Consider the following 20,653-nt stretch of genomic DNA (forward strand, 5'->3'; position numbering starts at 1 on the left):
AAACTTCCCCTCATCCAGCACCATGACACCCAGCACAGCAGAGCCCTGCATACACTGAGGAGCTGATCATGTGACCCTGACTCCTCCCCTCCATGTGACATCATCACAGGTCCTGGAAGCACAGAGCAGCCATATATCTAGTGTGCGGCTCTGCAGGTGGAGGTAGGTGCAGGGTCTCTATTACTGGACACGTTAACCCCTTCAGCACTGCGCACTATTTGGGGTCTTCTCCGCGGCTGTAGATGGAGCTCAGTCTTCAATGGTGGACTCTCTCTTCTCTCCTCTCTCTTCCTGACCATTATTCGGCCTACTCTCTTTCTTCACACCTCCACCTCCTCCATCTTCCTGTCTCACTCGCAGAGGTTGATGGGAGATGTAGTTCTCCATATATAGCCACTAGTGATGGGCGGGACTTCTCGGCACTTGATTGAGTATCCTGGTGCTCAGACTCCATGCTCGAGTCCCCGCCCCACATGTTTCCAGCCTTTTTTTTCAGCCACTAAACATACAGGGATTGCCTGCCAATCATGGTAAAGGTGCAGACATCTTGGCTACTGACATTAATGTGATTGGTCGGCCACATCGCGTCATCAGGTCTATATAAGACCCAGAGAAGCCATCTGAAAATAGTGTAGAGACTGGGAGATACCGCTGGGGAAGGGACAGTGTGTTATAGAGTGACACTACCTGCGGTTACAATAGTGACCAACAGTCCTCTTCAGGGCTAATTCTCTAATAATACCGCTCTTAGCTGCATTAGTGTAGGGCAAGCTGCTGGAGGAGGGACAGTGTATTGAAGGCATATAGGCAGGGATTCTAGCCTCAGAGATCGTGCTACTGCTGCAATGTACAACAAAAATCTCCATTCAGAGCCAATTTAAATATATTCATATATTCTATTCCATAATAATACCGCTCTTAGGAGCATACATATTTTAAAACACACAAGGCCTGCGGTAAGGGACGTGGAAGTGGTACAGCAGACAAGAATATGGTCATTTGCAAACTATGCCGTACCAAGTTCAGCAGGGGTCAGACCACTACCAGCCTGACCACCGCCCATGGGATCTCTCTGCCTGTGCGGTGGCTTTCTATCCCCCTCGGTGGGCTGTTGTCTTCAGTCGGGACTTGGGTGGGAAAGGACCTATAGTCCAGACCGCAATCAGTCAATTAACTCAGTCCAGTGGATTCTGGACCTCGTTTCAGGGTCTGAGTACCCCCCTGTGTGCTCCGGTTTCCGAGTCGGTTCCCCGGGTCGGTACCGGCGGGCCACTACCCTGTCCCGGTCCTGCAGGCTAAGGCCACCGTATGCCTCCTAGCCAAAGGTGCCCGGGCTCCAAACCCGGCACCTGTCAGACTCCTTCACTCCTCACTCCTCAAACTCAACTCCAAACTGACTGCCTCAGGCCCTCTGAACTCCTCAGTGGGCGTGGCCAAGCGCCTGGCTCCGCCCCCTGGTGTGTTCATCATGCACTGAGGGAGGTGACTAGGTTTTAATGGTTGGCTGATGACACCTTTTTGGGGGACAGGTGTTGTGAGGGGGTCTATCTGTGACTACCTGGCTAGTCCAGGGCGTCACAGAACCACTATTGTTAACGTGTCCCTGGTGTACCTCTTTTTTATCGTGGTGTTACCCCCATTGTTGTGTGTCTTGGCTCACCCCGGACTCTCCCCAAGTCTGTACGTGACAGATATGTGCTGGACAATCCCTTGTCTAGGTCACAGGCACAGATGCCTCCCACCCTGCACCAGTTGTTGCGCATTCGCAATCAACATCAGCAAACATGCCCACTTCCATGTCCCTGCACAGCATCCAGCTGTCTCTACCCTAGGCATTGGAACAGAAGTGGAAATACCTAGCCACCCACCATCAGGCCCAAACACTAAACATCCACATTTCCAGACTGATTGCCCTGGAAATGTTGCCGTTTAAGCTTGTGGACACTGAGGCTTGTGGATACATTACCCAGCCGCCAGTATTTCTCCTGCTTTACACAAGCACATGTGCCATAACATCACGCATGTTCTAAACATAATAAAAATAAGAACAATATATAATAACAACAACAACGCAATTACTGGGTAGGTCCTCTTAACCATCCATACAATGACAAGCGCTTGTGGCCAGGTATGCTACATTTTCCTGATGGCACACTGCTTAAACCTTGTGGAGGGGCAGGACTGAGTTGGATGACACGTGCTATCGACATCTAGAATTGCGGGCCCTAGTTTCATCAGGGTTTCCCCCATGACTTAGGCCAGTTCCTGCACCCCCTCATCCTACATTGCATCCAATTGTCATCACCATCAGTCGCAAGCTGGAAACACTGCAGCACTGTCTCTGTTAAGTAGCAACACTCTCTCCTGAAACTGATGTTTTTCGGTGACAAACCACACACGACTACAGAGTTCTGCGGCCTACCCATGCACCAGTACTAAACATTACATGTGTTGGCAAGGCTTTCAGAGCAGTAGAGGGCTGGAGTTGAATACCAGTTACAAGGCCTGTTGGTATTCCGGTCAGCCTCCGCATGTAAGAACTGATGAGTGACCATAGATGTCTGACGTCTGTACAGTTCTCCAAAACTTTGAGGACCAAGATATTGAGCAACGATGACACCATAATCAGCTTAACCATCCCACTTTGGTGTCTACTCAGGCATTCGCTGCTCACAATGAAAGAGAAAGCTTTTCGGGCAGGTGGAGATGGAGGAAGAAAGTACACAAGGTGATACTACCCAGCCTAGCCTTATCTCATCTTCTCAGCGCAGATTGGTAGATAATGAGGAGGAGGAGAAGGAGGAACAGGAGTTGGTTGCCTGTGCTATATTGGATACTACCAACACAAGCTTCTTGTCTGTTCAGCTTGGATGGCCTGAGGAGCAGGAGGAGGAGATGATGATGGAGAGTTGACCTTCTTTTGGGGACAGGGAAATCTTGCCTGTTGGGAGTCTTGTACACATGGCTGACTTTATGCCCCGCTGCCTTTCCAGTGATCCCCTCGTTATACGCATTGTGGCCAACATTGTTTAATGGTTGTGCACCCTTCTCCTACAAGGAAGACTTTCCATCTCTCCTTCCTGTGGCAGAGAGGGCTACTGAGATGGTGGAATACCAGAAGGCCATAGTTGAAGAGTTGGCAAAAAAAATTCTCAACTGACAATGCTGACTGCAGAGGTCATAGTTCTTTAGACAACCAAGCAGTAGAGAGGCTGGAGACACACAGCAGGACCAACAGAGGCAGGGGAACACTATCAAAGGTCTGGAACAGTTTCATTAAACGCCCAGCTCCCAGGCCCTGACGCGCAGGGTACTCTGAGAAAGAGAGAAAAGTTTATGAACCTGGTGAAAGAGTACCTAGTTGACTGTATTCTGTTATTCCTCTGTGCTGTACAGCTATTGCGTATCCAAGCTGCACACGTGGCATGAACGGTCCCACTACACCTTGGTGCTGCTGGCCTACCCTGCTACCTGCGTTTTGGTCTTTGTAATATTTAGTGCCACATGAGGTATAATAACTGATAAGTGCATCCATCTGTCAACTGAAAATGCTGACAGGCTGACCCTTATCAAAATGAACAAAGTGTGTATTAGTCCAGACTTCTCAACCCCATCGTATGACAGCAGCTGAACCTAAAGGCAATCATAATGCCCTCCCCTGTCTCTTCCAGATTGTATCGGAGTGCCTCCTTCTAATTTTTAACAGTCTAGGTGTCCCACTCCTTCCAAAAGGGGAAGAAAATGCTTTCTGAGGCACTCCTCTATGTCTCTTCCAGGGTGTACTGCAATGCCTCCTTTAAATGTTTTCTTGCACGAAGTTAAAGGGGTTATCCGGCTTCTTTTGACTTTTTTTCATTATTACACTATTGGGCTACATTGGGGCAGGTAAGTAGATGGAGACCACTTACCTGCCCCGCTGTCAGCCCGTCTCCCCCGGCTCAGAGCGGTCATGTGACCCCTCCTGCCGCGATTTTGCTGCTTCCGGCCTTTGCACGTCTACATGGGCAGGGCCATGTTGACATGCAAATGTGGGACAGCATGTCGCCTCCCTGCTGGGCTGTACAGTGTTTGGAGTAAACGCCCCCGTTCCCTGCCCCCTCCCACACATTCCCCCCGCACCCCGTACTCCACCCACAACCTCCCACACACGCCGTAGTCTCCCTCCTCCGCCTCCTGTGCTCAGCTACGTGCGCCCTGAATTGCAGCCGAGTCAGTGTCCAGTTCAATAAGGCAAGGAACACTTGTTGTCCGATACACTGCCAGCGCTGTGTCCCCAGCGCTTTATTATGTTTACTGCCTGACGCCCTGGGAACTGTTCCCCCCCCCATTTCACCCACCCCTGCCCCCCCCCCTGTCAGTGTTTGCCCCCCTCTGCAGTATAAGCTGCCTCTCATTCTCAGCCTGCAGTGCGTGCATCCACGGGGATGACGAGCGCTGCTTCACTGCCCGTGCAGTCTGTGTCCCGCTCCCTGCCAGCCCCGCAGCTGCCCGCACTGCAATGTCAGTGTCTGCCCGCAGTATCTGCAGCTTCTCACGCCGCGGGGCTGGCAGGGAGCGGGACACTGACGCTCTCCCGCTGTGACGCACAGATCGCTGTGTGTGACAGCGAGAGAGCGACGAAATGAAGCCAGCAGGAGCCGGCATCAGGCAGCTGCGGAAAGCTGTAACCAAGGTAAACATCGGGTAACCAAGGTGGTTACCCGATATTTACCTTAGTTACCAGCCTCCGCCGCTCTCGCTGCCAGCGCCGGCTCCTGCTCTGTGCACATGTAGCTGCAGTACACATCGGGTTAATTAACCCGATGTGTACTGTAGCTAGGAGAGCAGGGAGCCAGCGCCCAGTGTGCGCGGCTCCCTGCTCTCTGCACATGTAGCTGCAGGTTAGATTAGATGACATAATTACCTGCAGTAACGATCTCCTGCCTCCTGACGTCACCGCGGTCACTGCCTTCTCTGCCCGTCTCGCGGGCGGCCCGAGACTGTCACTAGCAGTGACGTCACGGGCTCTCGCGATACTGCGTAGAACGCGGCGGGCATAGAAGTCAGTGACAGCGCTGACGTCAGGAGAGCAGGAGATCGTTACTGCAGGTAATGAACTCATCTAACCTCCTGACGGCAGCGCTCGGCATCCCCTGCAGTGACCTGGGCTGACCTATTGATGTTAGCTCAGGTCACTGCACGGCTCTCCCAGCCAATGGGGAACATTTTGTTCTTCATTGACTGGGAGTCTCATTGACTATGGTATGGATCGCCGTGCGACACCCTTATTGGATTACGCCGGACCCGGATTTGATTGTTCTTGTCAATAAATTGTTGAAAGAGGGAATGTGGGGAGTGTTTTTTCAAATAAAAATTTTTTGGTTGTCTATTTTTTATTTCTTACTGACTGGGTTGGTGATGTCGGGTATCTGATAGACGCCTGACCTCACCAACCCCAGGGCTTGATGCCAGGTGACATTACACATCTGGCATCAACCCCATATATTACCCCGTTTGCCAACGCACCAGGGCGCGGGATGAGCTGGGGCAAAGCGCCAGGATTGGCACGTCCAATGGATGCGCCACTTCTGGGGCAGCTGTAGCCTGCTATTTTTAGGCTGGGGAGTGTCCAATAACGGTGGACCTCCCTAGTCTGAGAATAACAGACCACAGCTGTCCGCTTTACCTTGGCTGGTGATCCAATTTCGGGGGGACCCCACGTTTTTTGTTTTTAATTATTTATTTAATTTTAAATAACAGCGTGGGGTGCCCTCTGTTTTGGATTACCAGCCAAGGTGAAGCTGCCAGCTGTGGTCTGCAGGCTGCAGCCGTCTGCTTTACCCTAGCTGGCTACAAAAGATAAGGGGGACCTCACGTCGTTTTTTTTTTTTTATTAATTCTTTATTTATTGGCTAAACACAAGGCTAAGCACCCCTTAGTGCCACATGAAAGGCACTAAAGGTGGCTTTACACACTGCAACATCGCAAACGACATCGCTGTAACGTCACCGGTTTTGTGACGTTACAGCGACCTCCCCAGCGACATTGCAGTGTGTGAAACACATCAGCGACCTGGCCCCTGCTGTGAAGTTGTGATCGCTAGAAATCGTTCAGGACCATTCTTTGTTCCTTTTGTTTCCCGCTGTGCAGCAAAGTCTCAGTGTGTAAAGGGGACTTTACAGCGACCACGCGGCTCTGTCTGTGTAGCGTCATGATTAGCGGTCACCTGTGAAGGATTCACCGGTGACCGCTAATCCCCCGAGTGACTGAAGTTTCCCCCCCTCTCCCATACTCAACGATCCCCGATCCCCGGCTCTGCACGGCATTCACACTGCTCCAGCGGCTTTTCCTTTTTTGAAAAAGCCGGCCACTCATTAAACAATCTCGTATTCCCAGCTTTTCCCCGCCCACAGGCGCCTATGATTGGTTGCAGTGAGACACGCCCCCACGCTGAGTGACAGGTGTCTCACTGCACCCAATCACAGCAGCCGGTGGGCGTGTCTATACTGTGCAGTAAAATAAATAAATAAATAATTAAAAAATCCGGCGTGAGGTCCCCCCTATTTTAATACCAGCCAGATAAAGCCATACGGCTGCAGGCTGGTATTCTCAGGATGGGTAGCCCCACGTTATGGGGAGCCCCCCAGCCTAACAATATCAGCCAGCGCCGCTCAGAATTGCCGCATACATTAGATGCGACAGTTCTGGGACTGTACCCGGCTCTTCCCGATTTGCCCTGTTGCATTGGCAAATCGGGGTAATAAGGACTTATTGGCAGCCCATAGCTGCCAATAAGTCCTAGATTAATCATGTCAGGCGTCTGACCGAGATACCTTCCATGATTAATCTGTAAATTACAGTTAAAAAACACACACACCCGAAAAATCCTTTATTAGAAATAAAAAACACTAACAAATTCCCTCATTACCAATTTATTACCCACAACAAAGCCCTCCTTGTCCGGCGTAATCCACGTTCCTCCAGTGTCGCATCCAGCTCTGCTGCATGCAGGTGACAGGAGCTGCATAATACACAGCCGCTCCGGTCACCTCCACGCAGCTAATGAAGACAGCCGCGCGATCGGCTGAGCTGTCACTGAGGTTACCTGGATGCAGCGGTGGCCGCGGGTAACCTCAGTGACAGTCCAGCTGATCGCGCTACTCAGCCGCCGCTCCTGTCAGCTCCACACAGCAAATGAGGTATCGCGATCAGCTGAGCTGTCACTGAGGTTACCCGCGGCCACCGCTGCATCCACCGTGTGTGTGTGTATGTCCGCTAAAGGAATAAGCTCTCATTTACAATAACGTTTTTTTGCACAGATGACCCATGTGACCCAGGGAACGTCGTAGACTACGGTTTCACATGAAAATTTAACCCTGCGCTTTACAGTCACTCTCCAAAAAACATGACTCCATTAAAGTGAATGGAGCCTGGAACTACAGTTTATTAATCTCAGCTGTGATTGGTTACTATAGTATCAAAGGACAGTGTTAGTATAAGAGGTAATAAGATGTCAGTGGGGAGACGGATAGAGAGAGACAGACAGGGAAAGAAAAGAGACGGAAAGCTAGAGACAGACGGTGAACGAGACAGACGGTGAACGAGACAGACGGTTGCAGATGCAGCAGACACAGTTGTCGACAGTCAGAATGAATGGTCATGTGACCACTCGTATGCAAGCTGCACACTCCACATTCTGAGCCCAATGTGTCAATTCATATAGTGACACATAGAGGGATAAGCCTGGAGAATCTATGTGCGTGTGTATATATATATATATATATATATATATATATATATATATAATGTATATGTATACACATAACTATATGACACAAACCACGCACACACACACACACATGTACCATACATACATGGCGTATATATCTACTATAGACTCACATTGGGTGCTATATATAGTCTGCCTTACACAGTATTCATTTATCTATAAGGGGTGAGGAACATCTCTTTCTGTTACCATTGTGGATGGGATGTGAGCTGATTGCTGTGTCACAGATGAGAGAAGCTGGATCTCTGCTCTGTCACATGCTGAGAGGTCAGGTGCTGGGCAGAATACTGACAGCCATTGAATGTGCAGAGGGAGGGCAGGGGGCGTTCCTGTACACTGAGGCCGGGCAGGGGGCGTTCCTGTACACTGAGGCCGGGCAGGGGGCGTTCCTGTACACTGAGGCCGGGCAGGGGGCGTTCCTGTACACTGAGGCCGGGCAGGGGGCGTTCCTGTACACTGAGGCCGGGCAGGGGGCGTTCCTGTACACTGAGGCCGGGCAGGGGGCGTTCCTGTACACTGAGGCCGGGCAGGGGGCGTTCCTGTACACTGAGGCTGGGCGGTGACAGCTCTGACTGAGGTTTGTCAACCAAGAATACAGGAAATTGTCATGTTTGTTGGAGCTAAATGTAAACAAGAGCTGCAGGGAATAAAGTGTGAATTCAAGAGAAACAAAAGTTAGAAAACAGAAAATAACAATGTAGGGGTGATTTATATGACAATACAGCACAGATTAGCTTACAATTTGTTTTGGAGTGTATGTCGGATAACTCCTTTAATTGGCTTTAGCAGTATAGGAAACTCAATGTTTTTAAACTTCTTTGTCTGGACATGAGTCTCTGAGAAAATGGCCACAGACAGTGACTAACCACGCACATCCAGCAGGTGTAGGTCCGCCTCTTTCGGGTGCAGGTCTGCTGACGCGCTGCAGTCACTCTCTTCAACTGAACTGCTCTGAACCTCTACTCTTGACTAGTTAGCGTTAATGCGGTCTTTCCAATCCTGTCGTTGTTTTTTTAAACTTTTAATACAATATTTATGGTACGATGTTTACTATCCACATAGTCTTCACTAGCCACATATACCACTTTAGGTTCATTCAAGTTAAGTTATTGTTTTTTCACATCTTTTCTTGTTGTCTTATATGAATATCATGTGATGGAAATGAGTGTCCCTTCTAGTCACATAAATCTCTTCCACAGCCCACACCATGATGGCTTTTTCCCATGCATTCATTGACAGATTCTGTCTGTACAATCTTTTTAAAATGGAAAACCCACAATATATATGCACGTGTCAGCAGCATTCTGAGAGTGCTCCATCAGGAAAGTAAGCACTGTCAATAAAAAGCAGAGGAAGGTCCTCAATATGCAATATATTTCAGGTCTCTCTTGTATCTTCCATATTCTGCTCATGCAGCTAATATAATTAAAGAGAGGCAGAGAATTTTTAAAGTGCAAAAGTTGTACAAAAGTTTATTAAAGGGAACCTGTCACCTGAAATTTCGCTATTAAACTAAAAGAATCCCCTTCTGCATCTCCTGGGCTGCATTTTAGAAAGGTTCATCTTGCTACTGGCCCCCCTTTCAGACCTAAATAAACACTTTATAAAATCTTACCTTTTGGTATGCTAATGATGTTTTATGGCCCCGGATGCGGGCTGTATTGCGTCCGTTATTCCCCCTCCTGCCACTGTTCGCCGTCCCCCAGTGTTGATTGACAGATAACGTCGCCACTCTCCTGTTACTCAGTGCTCCTGAAGTCTGGCGCATGTCCAGTGGCAGTATCACGGGACTGAGCACAGTTCAAATTGCCAGCGCCGGTGATTGTATTGTGCAGGCGTGAGATTATGGGCGGGTACATGAATGACGCTGGTGATTGACATTGTGGGGAAGCCAGATCACTGGAAAGACCTCAAGAAGATCGCCCAACGTACGTTTCAATTTCTTTGGTAAAAATTCTTCATCAGGGGGAGGCATTTTAATATGGTTTTTATTGAATATTGATGTCCACCTTTTGTCTTTAATAAACCTTTATACAACTTTTGCACTTTAAAAACTCTCTGCCTCTCTTTAATTATACTATGTTTATGAATTTGTGCTATATGTGGGGATTCGGTAGAATCTATACCCACAATTGCCATTGTATGGTGTTACGGAGCATTTTGTTCACAATCATGTAGATAATAGTTGCTGCTTATCCCAAGTAAAACATTTTATTTTCCCAAAACAACATTGATGATTCTGCTGAAAGCTAAAACCTGCAACAAGTTACCCTCCATGGTGGCCTACCATAGTGTCATACATGTTAGCATCATTTCTGCAGTAGTAATTGTATTGGTTGCATTGTAATTTGTACGATTTTCCATCGTCATCTTCTCCCCATTCAGGTCCCTACAATATCGGATCCTCTCAGTGGAGATCGTCTATATAAGAGAATTCTCCTGATTGCCCCGTGAAGGATGGATATGGACAGGGACAAGATGGCGGAGAGGATATTACACCTCACCCTAGAGATCCTCTTCCGGCTTACTGGAGAGGTGAGAGATTCTGATGACGTCACATTACATCATTCTTATCTATGGGAATAACAGATGGACAGAACTGGAGAGGTGAGGACTCTGGAAATGTCTGTAGTGAGATTTATTACTGTGTCTCTCCATAACCAGGATTACACAGTAGTGAAGAAGACCTCTAGTGAGCGCTGTCAGGCCCCTGTGTCTGAGGGATGGGGAAGACCCCCGAGCCCAATCATGGGGCCTCCACCTCACCCCCCGATACATGAGGACATCAATGACCAGAAGATCCTAGAACTTATCTACAAGATGATTGAGCTGCTGACTGGAGAGGTGACACTGCTGGGAATACTGGGACATTATACAGTAACGCTATGAAGGGATCGGGGGGTGACGGTATCATTGTATGTGTCAGGTTTCTATAAGGTGTCAGGACGTCACCGTCTATTTCTCCATGGAGGAGTGGGAGTATTTAGAAGGACACAAAGATCTGTACAAGGACGTCATGATGGAGGTTCCCCAGCCCCTCACATCACCAGGTAACAGACAGGACTAAATACACACGGCCTATAATTATCTGTATGTAAGGAATGAATTCAGTCCCTGTATGTGTCTCCTCCAGGTCTATCCAGTAAGAGGACAACACCAGAGAGATGTCCCCGTCCTCTTCTCCCACAGGACTGTAAACAAGAAGATCCCGATGTTCCTCAGGATGATCAGGTAGATGGAGAGAAGGAGCCATGAAATCTCCCTATGATGTGTAGACGGCTGTGAAGGTCTTGTGCTCAGTCTTGTTTTATCCTCCAGTATTATATGTGTTATACTTGTGTAATGAGAGCGGTGGAGATGGCAGGATTAGAGCTGATCATAGATGGGACTTCTCCATCTGTCTGTGACTTTTACAATATTTGTTTCAGGGGGAAGATCTGCCCCATATTAATACTACAGAGACATATGTGAGGGGTGATGAGCGGAGTAAAGAGGAGATTCCTACAGATAACCGCCCAGGTGAGTAGTGGCCACTAAATTATTCTCAGTCATTGGTTGCTATTATTATGTTATGTATTTTCTTGATTTCCCTGTCACATGAATCAGATTTGTAAACCTTATAAGGAAAAAAAGCTTTTATATTATTTTTTTCTGAACAAGTTTTTAATGGAAAAAACTAAATGTCCACAATTTGCTCTGAAAAAAATTATCACAGGGATTGTCTCCATACACTCTGCTCCCACCATATAGACATGTGACCACTGCTGGCAATTTCTCAAAATTGTAATTGGTTACAGTAGCAACATGCTCTTAATTGAAAAAGAACATTGAGGGATTATATAGTATGTTCAATGCCAATACTTTAAAGCAGGGCTCCCTAACCCGTGGTTCGGGAGCCACATGTGACTCATTGGCCTGTGACGCTCCCCAGCCTCCGACTGTCTCTCTGAACTGCCTCCTGTAGCCTTGCTACACTGCTGCTTCCTCCTGTTGCTGGTGAGTTCCATCTAACTATAAGGAGGCAACACCAATTCCTCCTGGTGTCTATCACTACTGTGTCTGACAGAGTTTTAATTCCCTGACCTACAGTATCACCAAACAGCCGGGTGGTTATGAGGCAGCTCCTCCCATCACTCCTCGTTTGATCTAGGTTCTAGTTCTGTTCCAGACTTCTACAAGTTGCTTCCTGTATTGTTTAGTCCATTTTCTGACCCAGCTAGTCTACTTGCTTATCCCGTCCTCTCTGCTCCCGACCCCAGCTACTTATATTGAGTTTGTGCTGCGTGCTCTGAACCTGGATTGTCTGACTTGTCCTAAATACACCTTTTGCCTTCGTCCACCTGTACCTCGCACTCATGTCTCTGACCCTCCAGTCAGCTGCTGCAATCCCGTCATCAATGTGGTGGCAACCCAGCTGCAGGTTCTATCTGCTGCAATGTCCACCCTGCCTCCCACCTCTACCGCATCTGGCCAACTATGAACAGGTCTGTCAGTCTCTTCGAGGGATTTGCCTAATGTACCAGTCTCTGATGGTTTAGCTAAGCTCCGATTTCAACTTCTGTCCTGCTATGGTGGAGAACCGTGCCTGTTAATTAATCAGTGCGATATCCCTTTCACTCTCCACGCACATCTTTTCTGTGCAGATCAGACCGAGTTAGCCTTCATGGTCTCCCTGCGGTCCGGACAAATCCCATCTGAGAGCTTGGTGGTTTTGAGACCCGCGACATAGGGAGGTTCCTGAAGATGTTTCAGGCGGTATTTGAGGTTCCAGGCTGCACCTCCTCATCTGATTAGTCCCTTTTGTGTCTAACGCAGGGCACAGACTCTGTGGCCCAGTATACCTCACTCTTTCATACGTTTACGGCGGACTTAGCCTGGAATGAAGAGACCCTGGTGTCAACCTTCTGGAGTGTCTGTCCAGCCGTATCAAGGATGAGTTGTCTGACAGAGATCTACTATCCTCGCTGGATACCCGAAAGATTTATCTGTAAATCCTCTTTTTGGACTGGAGCCGGCTTCTTTTGTTAAAGAAGGATGGTGTTATGCTCGCGGAGCGAACACTTTATTAGTGGATCCACTGGACCAAAGGTACCGTTCACTTGCCTGGGGGAGCAAACTGGTCCAGCCGCCAAGTCTTCACTACTGCCACCAGAGGTGGCAGCAGCTACACACGTTGGTAAGCAGCCAGCAGAGGAGAACCACAGGAGATCTGCAATATCCTGACAGCTGGTACCATGGACACAGAACAGTCTCTGGTAGTAGTGACAGCAGCAGCAGGCAGAGTAGTGGATCCGTCTGGGATGGATAGATAGATACAGCAGCACTGACTGGCATGGATACTTGCAGTAGCAGCTATCGTGGTAGCTGGCAGACGTGGATGGTAGTGGAAGCAGCAGATGAGCAAACTGGCACAGCACTGAAATATAGATAAATGTCAGCAGCACTCAGCACAATGATAGTAGAAGCACAAAGGGACCTGAGAACTAGCAACGCAACTAACTCATTGCTCAGGCACCTCCCTTAAGGGGAAGATACCTTAAATACCCGAAAAGTCTCAGCTGCACGGAGAAGCACTTTCTGGACAGGGTGTGCTGGCCCTTTAAGAAAAGGGGCCTGGCCGCTCACGCACCTTTCTGGCAGAACCAGGAAGTTTGTGAGGTGTACACAGGCTCTGGGTGACAGCAGCATGAACTGAGGATGAGGCAGCCACTGCAGGACAGCCAGGCAGGTGAGAGTACCGCTATACCCGCCAGGGGACGGGGGCAGGACTGCACAGGGATGCCGGTATGGGCGTTACAGATGGTTCCCTACATCCATGCATTTACTATCAAGGGCTCAACAAAATCAACATTAAAAACATGTATTCTCTGCCTTTTATCTGTGAACTGTTTTCCAATCTGTGGGGCAAGGATCTTCTCCAAATTGGACCTACGAGGAGCTTATGATTTGATTGATACCCACAAAGGTGATGAATGGAAAATGGCTTTTAATACCCGTGATGGTCACTACGAATGTCTCGTTATGCCTCTTGGCCAGTGCAACGCACCCGCCATAGTGCAGGAATTCGTTAATGACATCTTCCCGGATTTCCTCTACGTTTCTGTGGTCATGGACTTGGACTACATCCTGATTTTCTTTCCTGATCTACCCACCCATAGAAGGCATGTTTGGCAGATTCTGCAGCATATAGAGGTGAACAATTTGTTTGCCTAGCTGTCCAAATGTACCTTAGATAAATTCTTCTTACCTTTCCCATTATATTGTTTTTAGCCAAGGCCTCGAAATCGATCCTGAAAAGATTTCTGCAGTTCTCTCCCAGCCTTGTCCCCAAGGTTTGTGGGCCATACAGCGGTTCATGGGTTTCAGCAACTTCTACAGGCGCAATTCATTTCACACTTTTTGTCCCTCATGGCACCCATTTCCGATTTAACAAACAAGGGAGCAAACACCAGTGTCTGGCTGGATTCGGCTTTCCAGCATTTGAATGAGGCCTTGGCAAGAGCCAAGATTCTGCACCACCTTGATCCCAACAAGCAGTTTCTCTTGAAGGTATAGTTGGAAAAATATGTATTTGATACACTGCCAATTTTGCAAATTTTTTTTCCACCTACAAAGAATGGAGAGGTCTATAACTGTTATTGTAGGTAGAGTTGAACTGTTACAGAATTAAAAAGAAAATCACATTGTATGATTTTTAAATAATTAATTTACATTTTATTGCTTGAAATAAGTAATTGATCACTGACCAACCAGGAAGAATTCTGCTCTCACAGACCTGATAGTTTTTATTTAAGACGTCCTCCTATTCTGCACTCATTACCTGTATTAATTGCACCTGTTTGAACTCATTACCTGTATAGAAGACACCTGTCCACACAATCAATCACACTCCAAACTCTCCACTTTTGCCAAGACTAAGGGGTACTTTACACGCTGCGACATCGCTGCTGATATATCGACGGAAAAATAGCAAAATAGCAAAAAGAGGACTAAATATCCTCCACAATTTAGAATACTCACAGCAAAATGGAGCAGTAATGAACTGCTCAGGCCAAAAAAATCTAATGCACTACCAGGGTGCAACCAGACCCCCAATAGATGGAAATAACACAGGTGCAAGAGGAGCAAATCACTCACACAACTCCAGAATATGGAGAGGGTGATCGCTGAATAGTAAAATTGCACACTAGTGGCTTGCATAGGGCTCCGTTCACACTTACAGGCGCATAGTAACCCAGTCAGCAGCAGTATTACACGCCCATACTATTCGATCAGACGGGCTGCCCGGTACTAATGTGCACCATATAGGGACGGAGTCTCCAATATGCAAGTCCAAACATTAAGGGGCCTGGCTGCACCCTGTATAAATTGTTATGTGCAGAAAAATAAATACACAATATCTGAGGAATTAGTCGCTATTATGGCCAAAATAGCGGTAGCCTACAAACCACGTCACGGTTCCTCATACTTGTAGGTCCTTACACTAATCTATATAAATAGAAAAATAGCAAAAAGAGGACTAAATATCCTCCACAATTTAGAATACTCACAGCAAAATTTTGCTGTGAGTATGATATATCGTCGGGGTCGCGTTAGTGACCCACATCCGGCTCCGGTAGCGACATCGCAGCGTTTAAAACAAATGAACGACGATCAACGAGCGCAAAAAACGTGCAAAATCGTTGCTCGTTGACACATCGTTCATTTCATTAATATCGGTGCCGCTGCAAGTACGATGTTGTTTGTCGTTCCTGCAGCAGCACACATCGCTATGTGTGACGCCGCTGGAATGACAAACATCTCCTTACCTGTGTCCACCGGAAAAGGAGGAAGGAAGGAGGTGGGCGGCATGTTCCGGCCGCTCATCTCCTCCCCCTCCTTTTCTATTGGGCGGCAGCTCAGTGATGCTGCTGTGACGTCGTTGTGACGCTGAACAAACCTCCCCCTTAGAAAGAAGGCGGTTCGCCGGTCACAGCGACGTCGCAGAGCAGGTATGTGCGTGTGACGCTGCCGTAGCGATAATGTTCGCTACGGCAGCGATCACCACATATCGGCAGTGCGACGGGGGCGGGTGCAATCGTGCGCCACACCGCTAGCAATTGCCTAAAGCGCGCTCTAAAAGACACCAGGGACAAAATTGTAGACCTGCACAAGGCTGGAATAGGTTACATGACAATAGGCAAGCAGCTTGGTGAGAAGGTAACAACTTGCATGTTAAGGATATGTCATCAATGTTAAAGTAGTGGACAACCCCTTTAAGGCAGTAGAACGACTTCAAGATAAACTATGTAGCATTCTTGGCTTAAAAAGACACACATTGTGTACAAAAAAACTAATAGAAGCACCAGTACGAGAGTGGTACTAATCTGTCTGATCCTGACGCCGCCATGACAGTTGACAATGCCTGTAAAAACGGAAATTTTGGATAATGGTTAATTTTATTATTAATTTTTATTTTAAAATGACATTTCACCAAAATAAAATGTAAATTAATGAAACCTAAAATGCTAGGTTTTAAAGTTGCTATACATTGGTTGACGACCTGTGTTGTAGTATTGCAGCTCACTTGTTGCTGCTTGAGGTAACTACTGGAACCATTTTCATTTAAATATCCAGTTGGTTTATTTCAGGTGTCATAAACTGCTCCACAGGATTGAACTCTCAAAGTCTTTTTCCTGCACAAAGATACAAACAAAAATAATAAGCCTGTATAGCTATAGGGCTCACCCGCTGAAAATTACACCTGTCTCTTTACCAAGAGAAATGCCACAGGGGGCTTGTCACACCTCCACACACAGACACCTTCTCAGGTTACTAGTCTCCATTTTATACTAAGTACCACTCCCAAGGGTAAGATATGTGAGCATCCAGATTCGCCCATCTCTCCGTCAGCTCATAAAACCCAGCCCTGATGCTCCCTACTAACTCTCTTAGTACTAGGTGTACTAGAGCTTGCATCTGGGCTTACATCACAGAAGATAACCACTTCTATGATACATTGACTATGCGTCTGGCAGCCATCTTACAGTATGGAGATCTGAGATTGTGGGTTTTATTATTTACCTAGGCAGATTATGATGCAATTATTTTTATTCTTCCGCCCATGGACTTACAGCAACTCTAGGTAGATGGCCAAAACGAGATGCCCCTAGTCCATGAGATTCCAAATCAGGACCGGTAGTTCCACTGCCCTCGTACCTGGTGATACCTGATGTCTCCCAACTTTTGCTTGGCCCACAGCTTTTTTATCTTTTGTCGGTATGGTCTGCAGTCACAGCCTATACTACTCCAGACGATGGATACTACAATCATAGCATGTGCTTCCAGATTCAGCCAGCAGCAACCCCATCCCTCGTCAGTGTCCAAACCGCCACTCCCCTGAGATCGAGCCCGGCCCCTGGGAAACCCCCCACCCAAGGCTAACGGTGTATTGGTGGAGGTATTTTCCTAAGGCCAAACCCCTCACCTGGGACTGCATGTGAGACTCCCCCTGTGGTGACAGCTCCACTAGGTTTACTCTCAATATCCACATAGCATGTGCTTCCAGCTTCAGCCAGCAGCAACCCCATCCCTCGTCAGTGTCCAAACCGCCACTCCCCTGAGATCGAGCCTGGCCCCTGGGAAACCCCCCACCCAAGGCTAACGGTGTGTTGGTGGAGGTATTTTCCTAAGGCCAAACCCCTCACCTGGGACTGCATGTGAGACTCCCCCTGTGGTGACAGCTCCACTAGGTTTACTCTCAATATCCACATAATGGAACTAGTGGTTTGGAGAACAATCGCTTAATTGAGGCTCCTGTGACACTCATGAGAGTAATGGAATGATTGCTTTACTCTGCCAATTTCGTGCCTGGCCTTCTGTATACCTTAAACTGACAAGCAAGAAAATATCTAATAAAACACAACAATGAGATTGATGTAACCAGCGCCATTAAAGTCATGGACTGCGTTCTACGTCCATTGGTCCAATAGTCTTTAGTCCACAGCCATCTCCACATACCCTGTAAGAAATATGTGGCAATAATGGCAGTATGGTCATGGGGTGTACAGTATCTACAATAGACAGTTAAAATTGGTATTCCAAAAATGTTTATGCTATCAGTACCATGGATGGCAAGAAGAACAAACAAATCAATTTTGGAACAAATCAAACCAGTCTTGTCACTTGAAGTAAAGATGACCAAGCTAAAGATGTCCAATCACTGTAGAAGAACATCATGGTCAGAAGAATAGAAGGAACAAGGCGAAGAGGAAGACCAGCAACTCGATGGCTTAATACAATCACACTAACTGTGGAGAAGACCCTGGTGGACCTATCAAGACTTGTAAAAAATTGATCTTCCTACAGATCGTTCATCTGTTAAGGCGCCAAGATTCAAGATTGAGCTGAAGGCCATTATAAAAAAAAATATAATAAATTCCAAAAATAGAGAGACTATTTAGGGGATTAAAAAAAAAGAAAAAAAAATATATCACATTCCTTTACAACGTTGGATGGGAGCATAAAATGTAGGAATAATCACTTTCCATAAGCTTGCATGTTCATGTTCATGCCACTGTACTCAGGTGGTGTGTTCATGTCTTATAATAGACTAATTGGAGAAATTATGAGGGCTCCAAAAATTGTTAAATTAAATAACGTGCATGTACTGCCCTGAGAGGGGCCCGGCCTGCTTCTCCGCTGCTCGAGCCGAGCCGCTCGAGGTCCGGGCTCGGGTTGTCGGTGGCACGAGCGCCTCCGGACCGGGGGCCACGTCGCTCTGTTAAGGGAGAGGCAGTGGGGGTGGTGGTGGTGGTGTGGGACAAGTCGCGCAGCCAAGGAGGGTCGCGCTGTCGTCTCACGGGTCGTGACGCCACCCACGGGTCGTGGTGACGGGATGCACCACCGCTGCGGCTAAAGTGATGGCGGGCTCGTCCGGGATCGGTGTTGCGGCCGCAGCCGAGATGTTAGCCCCTCCGTGGGTAGGGGCGGTGTGTCCCGGGGCCCGGTTTTTGGGGACTGTAAGCGCTGATGTTGTTGTCGCGGTGCAGGGTGCCGTGCCGCGGTGTAGTGTCGTGCCCGGATGGCACTGGTGTACTCACGATTAATTCACACTCAGAGTCACTGGTAAACCAAAGTTCGGATATGGTCGGTTCCCACGGCCAGCTGCTGATGTCCCCTGTGGGGTTGATGGTAGCCCCTTCCTGTGCACCTCTGGTAGTTGTGTTTCGGCTCCCCTGCCTGGGCAGTGGTAGCCCGCTCCCCGGCGTTGAGCTGCCGGAGGAGCCCTCGGTTGCCCGCAGGCGCTGGCCCGTCGGGTGTTTGGCCCTTGGCGGTGGCACTCACCCGGTCTCGGTGGGCTTTTGCCTTCTTTTGGGACTTTGGGTGTGGATGAACCTGTGAGGTCCAGCCAGCAATCAGTCAATTTCCCTATACTCAGTGGCTTCTAAGCTAGGACGGGGTCTGAGTACACGGTTTCTGGTGCTCTGGTACACGGTTGACTCCCCGGTTCAGGACCGGCGGGCTCCAAGCCAGGCCCGGTCCGTACGGTTCCGCCGGTTGCTATACCGGTACTCCTGCAGGTGGCCACCACCGTGGCCCTTGACGTTTCAAGGGTCCCTGACAGCTCTGCTCCTCTACCACTTCACTCTCTTTCCCTCACTTGACTGCTTGTATTTCCTGCCTCAGGCCAGTAGTCTCCTCTGTGAGCGTGCCTTTGCACCTGACTCCGCCCACCTGGTGTGCCCTACTGGCCCTGAGGGAGGCATCAGGTCTCCCTTTCGGGTGACGTGTGTGTGACCTCACAGGGGGTGGGTGTGTGTATGTGGTAGATGTTATTACCTGTGACCCCTGGGATCCAGGGCGTCACATACCCCCTTGGTTTAATGCAGACCATCCGCGGGCTGCCCGACCAACTCCGGTTTATTTTTATTTTTTTCTTTTAACTGTAAAACGGGAAAAACAGGAAACACTTACAATTATAATAACATTTATACAAACTATGGTTACTGAAGGTCTTCCCATAACGGGAGGCATTTTGCTTTAATGTTTCAAAACTTTATTAAACGGAACGGGTTCATGTCCTTCCGCCTTTCCCACCCAAACAACCTAGCCTTGATGCCGCCCCTAAGAAATGGGCAGAACCCCTTTTCCCCAGTCCGGAAACAGGAACATGGCCAGATCACCCAGGCGGGAACGGGTACAGTGTGGCTCACCCGGCAGTTGCTCAAGGGCTCCCCGGAGGATGGTCACCGGTCCCGGTGGTGACCGGACCCCAGCCTGCTCTGCTGCGGGTCCTACCTCCAATCTGTCTCTCCGGAGGCCAACGGAACGGGAAGGCATGTTAAAGGGGGCAGATAGGGCAATATTTACAAGCCCAAAAGTTTTTGGGGTGGCCGGCAAGTCCACGGCCTGGTCCATGAGCAGTCACTCACGCAACAGGGTGTAAAACGGGGCTTCAAAACATAAGTCCCAATGGGGACGGGTCCTTTTTAGCTACTCAGCTTAATCGGTAACGGGGAACTCTTCCTCCACTTCGGGGCTGTACGGTGGAGGAGGGGGCTGTGTGCCACTCCGGACATCCAGGGCAAACCAACCCCTCTCCCCTCGGTGCCAGGTATAGTGCGCCAGATCGCCAGGCAGGAGATCACGGTCTGGATGCCCGAACGGGAGATGGGCATTCACATCCCGCCGGGAAAAGAAAACCTCTCCGTCTAATTCGGGGTCGTACAAGAACCCCCAGCCTTTGTTCTTGTTAAATCTCCTGACCTGGCCCTGGTAGGTGGGGCCCCGCACCCAATATCCAGCGCTCCTCAGGTGCTCCTTCCCCTCGATGGTACGGGCAAGCACCTCCTCTCTTCTCTTTTCCCTGGCCACTATCTCCTGGCTCAGTTGGCTGGGGTGCCG

The 20,653-nt window shown here is 48.6% G+C and overlaps 1 protein-coding gene across 1 annotated transcript in view; it reads left to right on the top strand.

Annotated features, from left to right (window-relative positions):
- The window catches only part of LOC142313070 (uncharacterized), a 36,862-nt gene that overhangs the window by 11,211 nt on the left and 4,998 nt on the right, over window positions 1-20,653 (top strand). The window contains exons 2-5 of the mRNA XM_075352053.1: window positions 10,433-10,612; window positions 10,695-10,818; window positions 10,902-10,999; window positions 11,197-11,287. Coding sequence (XP_075208168.1) covers window positions 10,433-10,612; window positions 10,695-10,818; window positions 10,902-10,999; window positions 11,197-11,287 — 493 coding nt within the window. The remainder of the gene's footprint in view (window positions 1-10,432; window positions 10,613-10,694; window positions 10,819-10,901; window positions 11,000-11,196; window positions 11,288-20,653) is intronic.

This window comes from Anomaloglossus baeobatrachus, chromosome 5 (genome assembly GCF_048569485.1).
Source record: "Anomaloglossus baeobatrachus isolate aAnoBae1 chromosome 5, aAnoBae1.hap1, whole genome shotgun sequence".
Lineage (NCBI taxonomy): Eukaryota > Metazoa > Chordata > Amphibia > Anura > Aromobatidae > Anomaloglossus > Anomaloglossus baeobatrachus.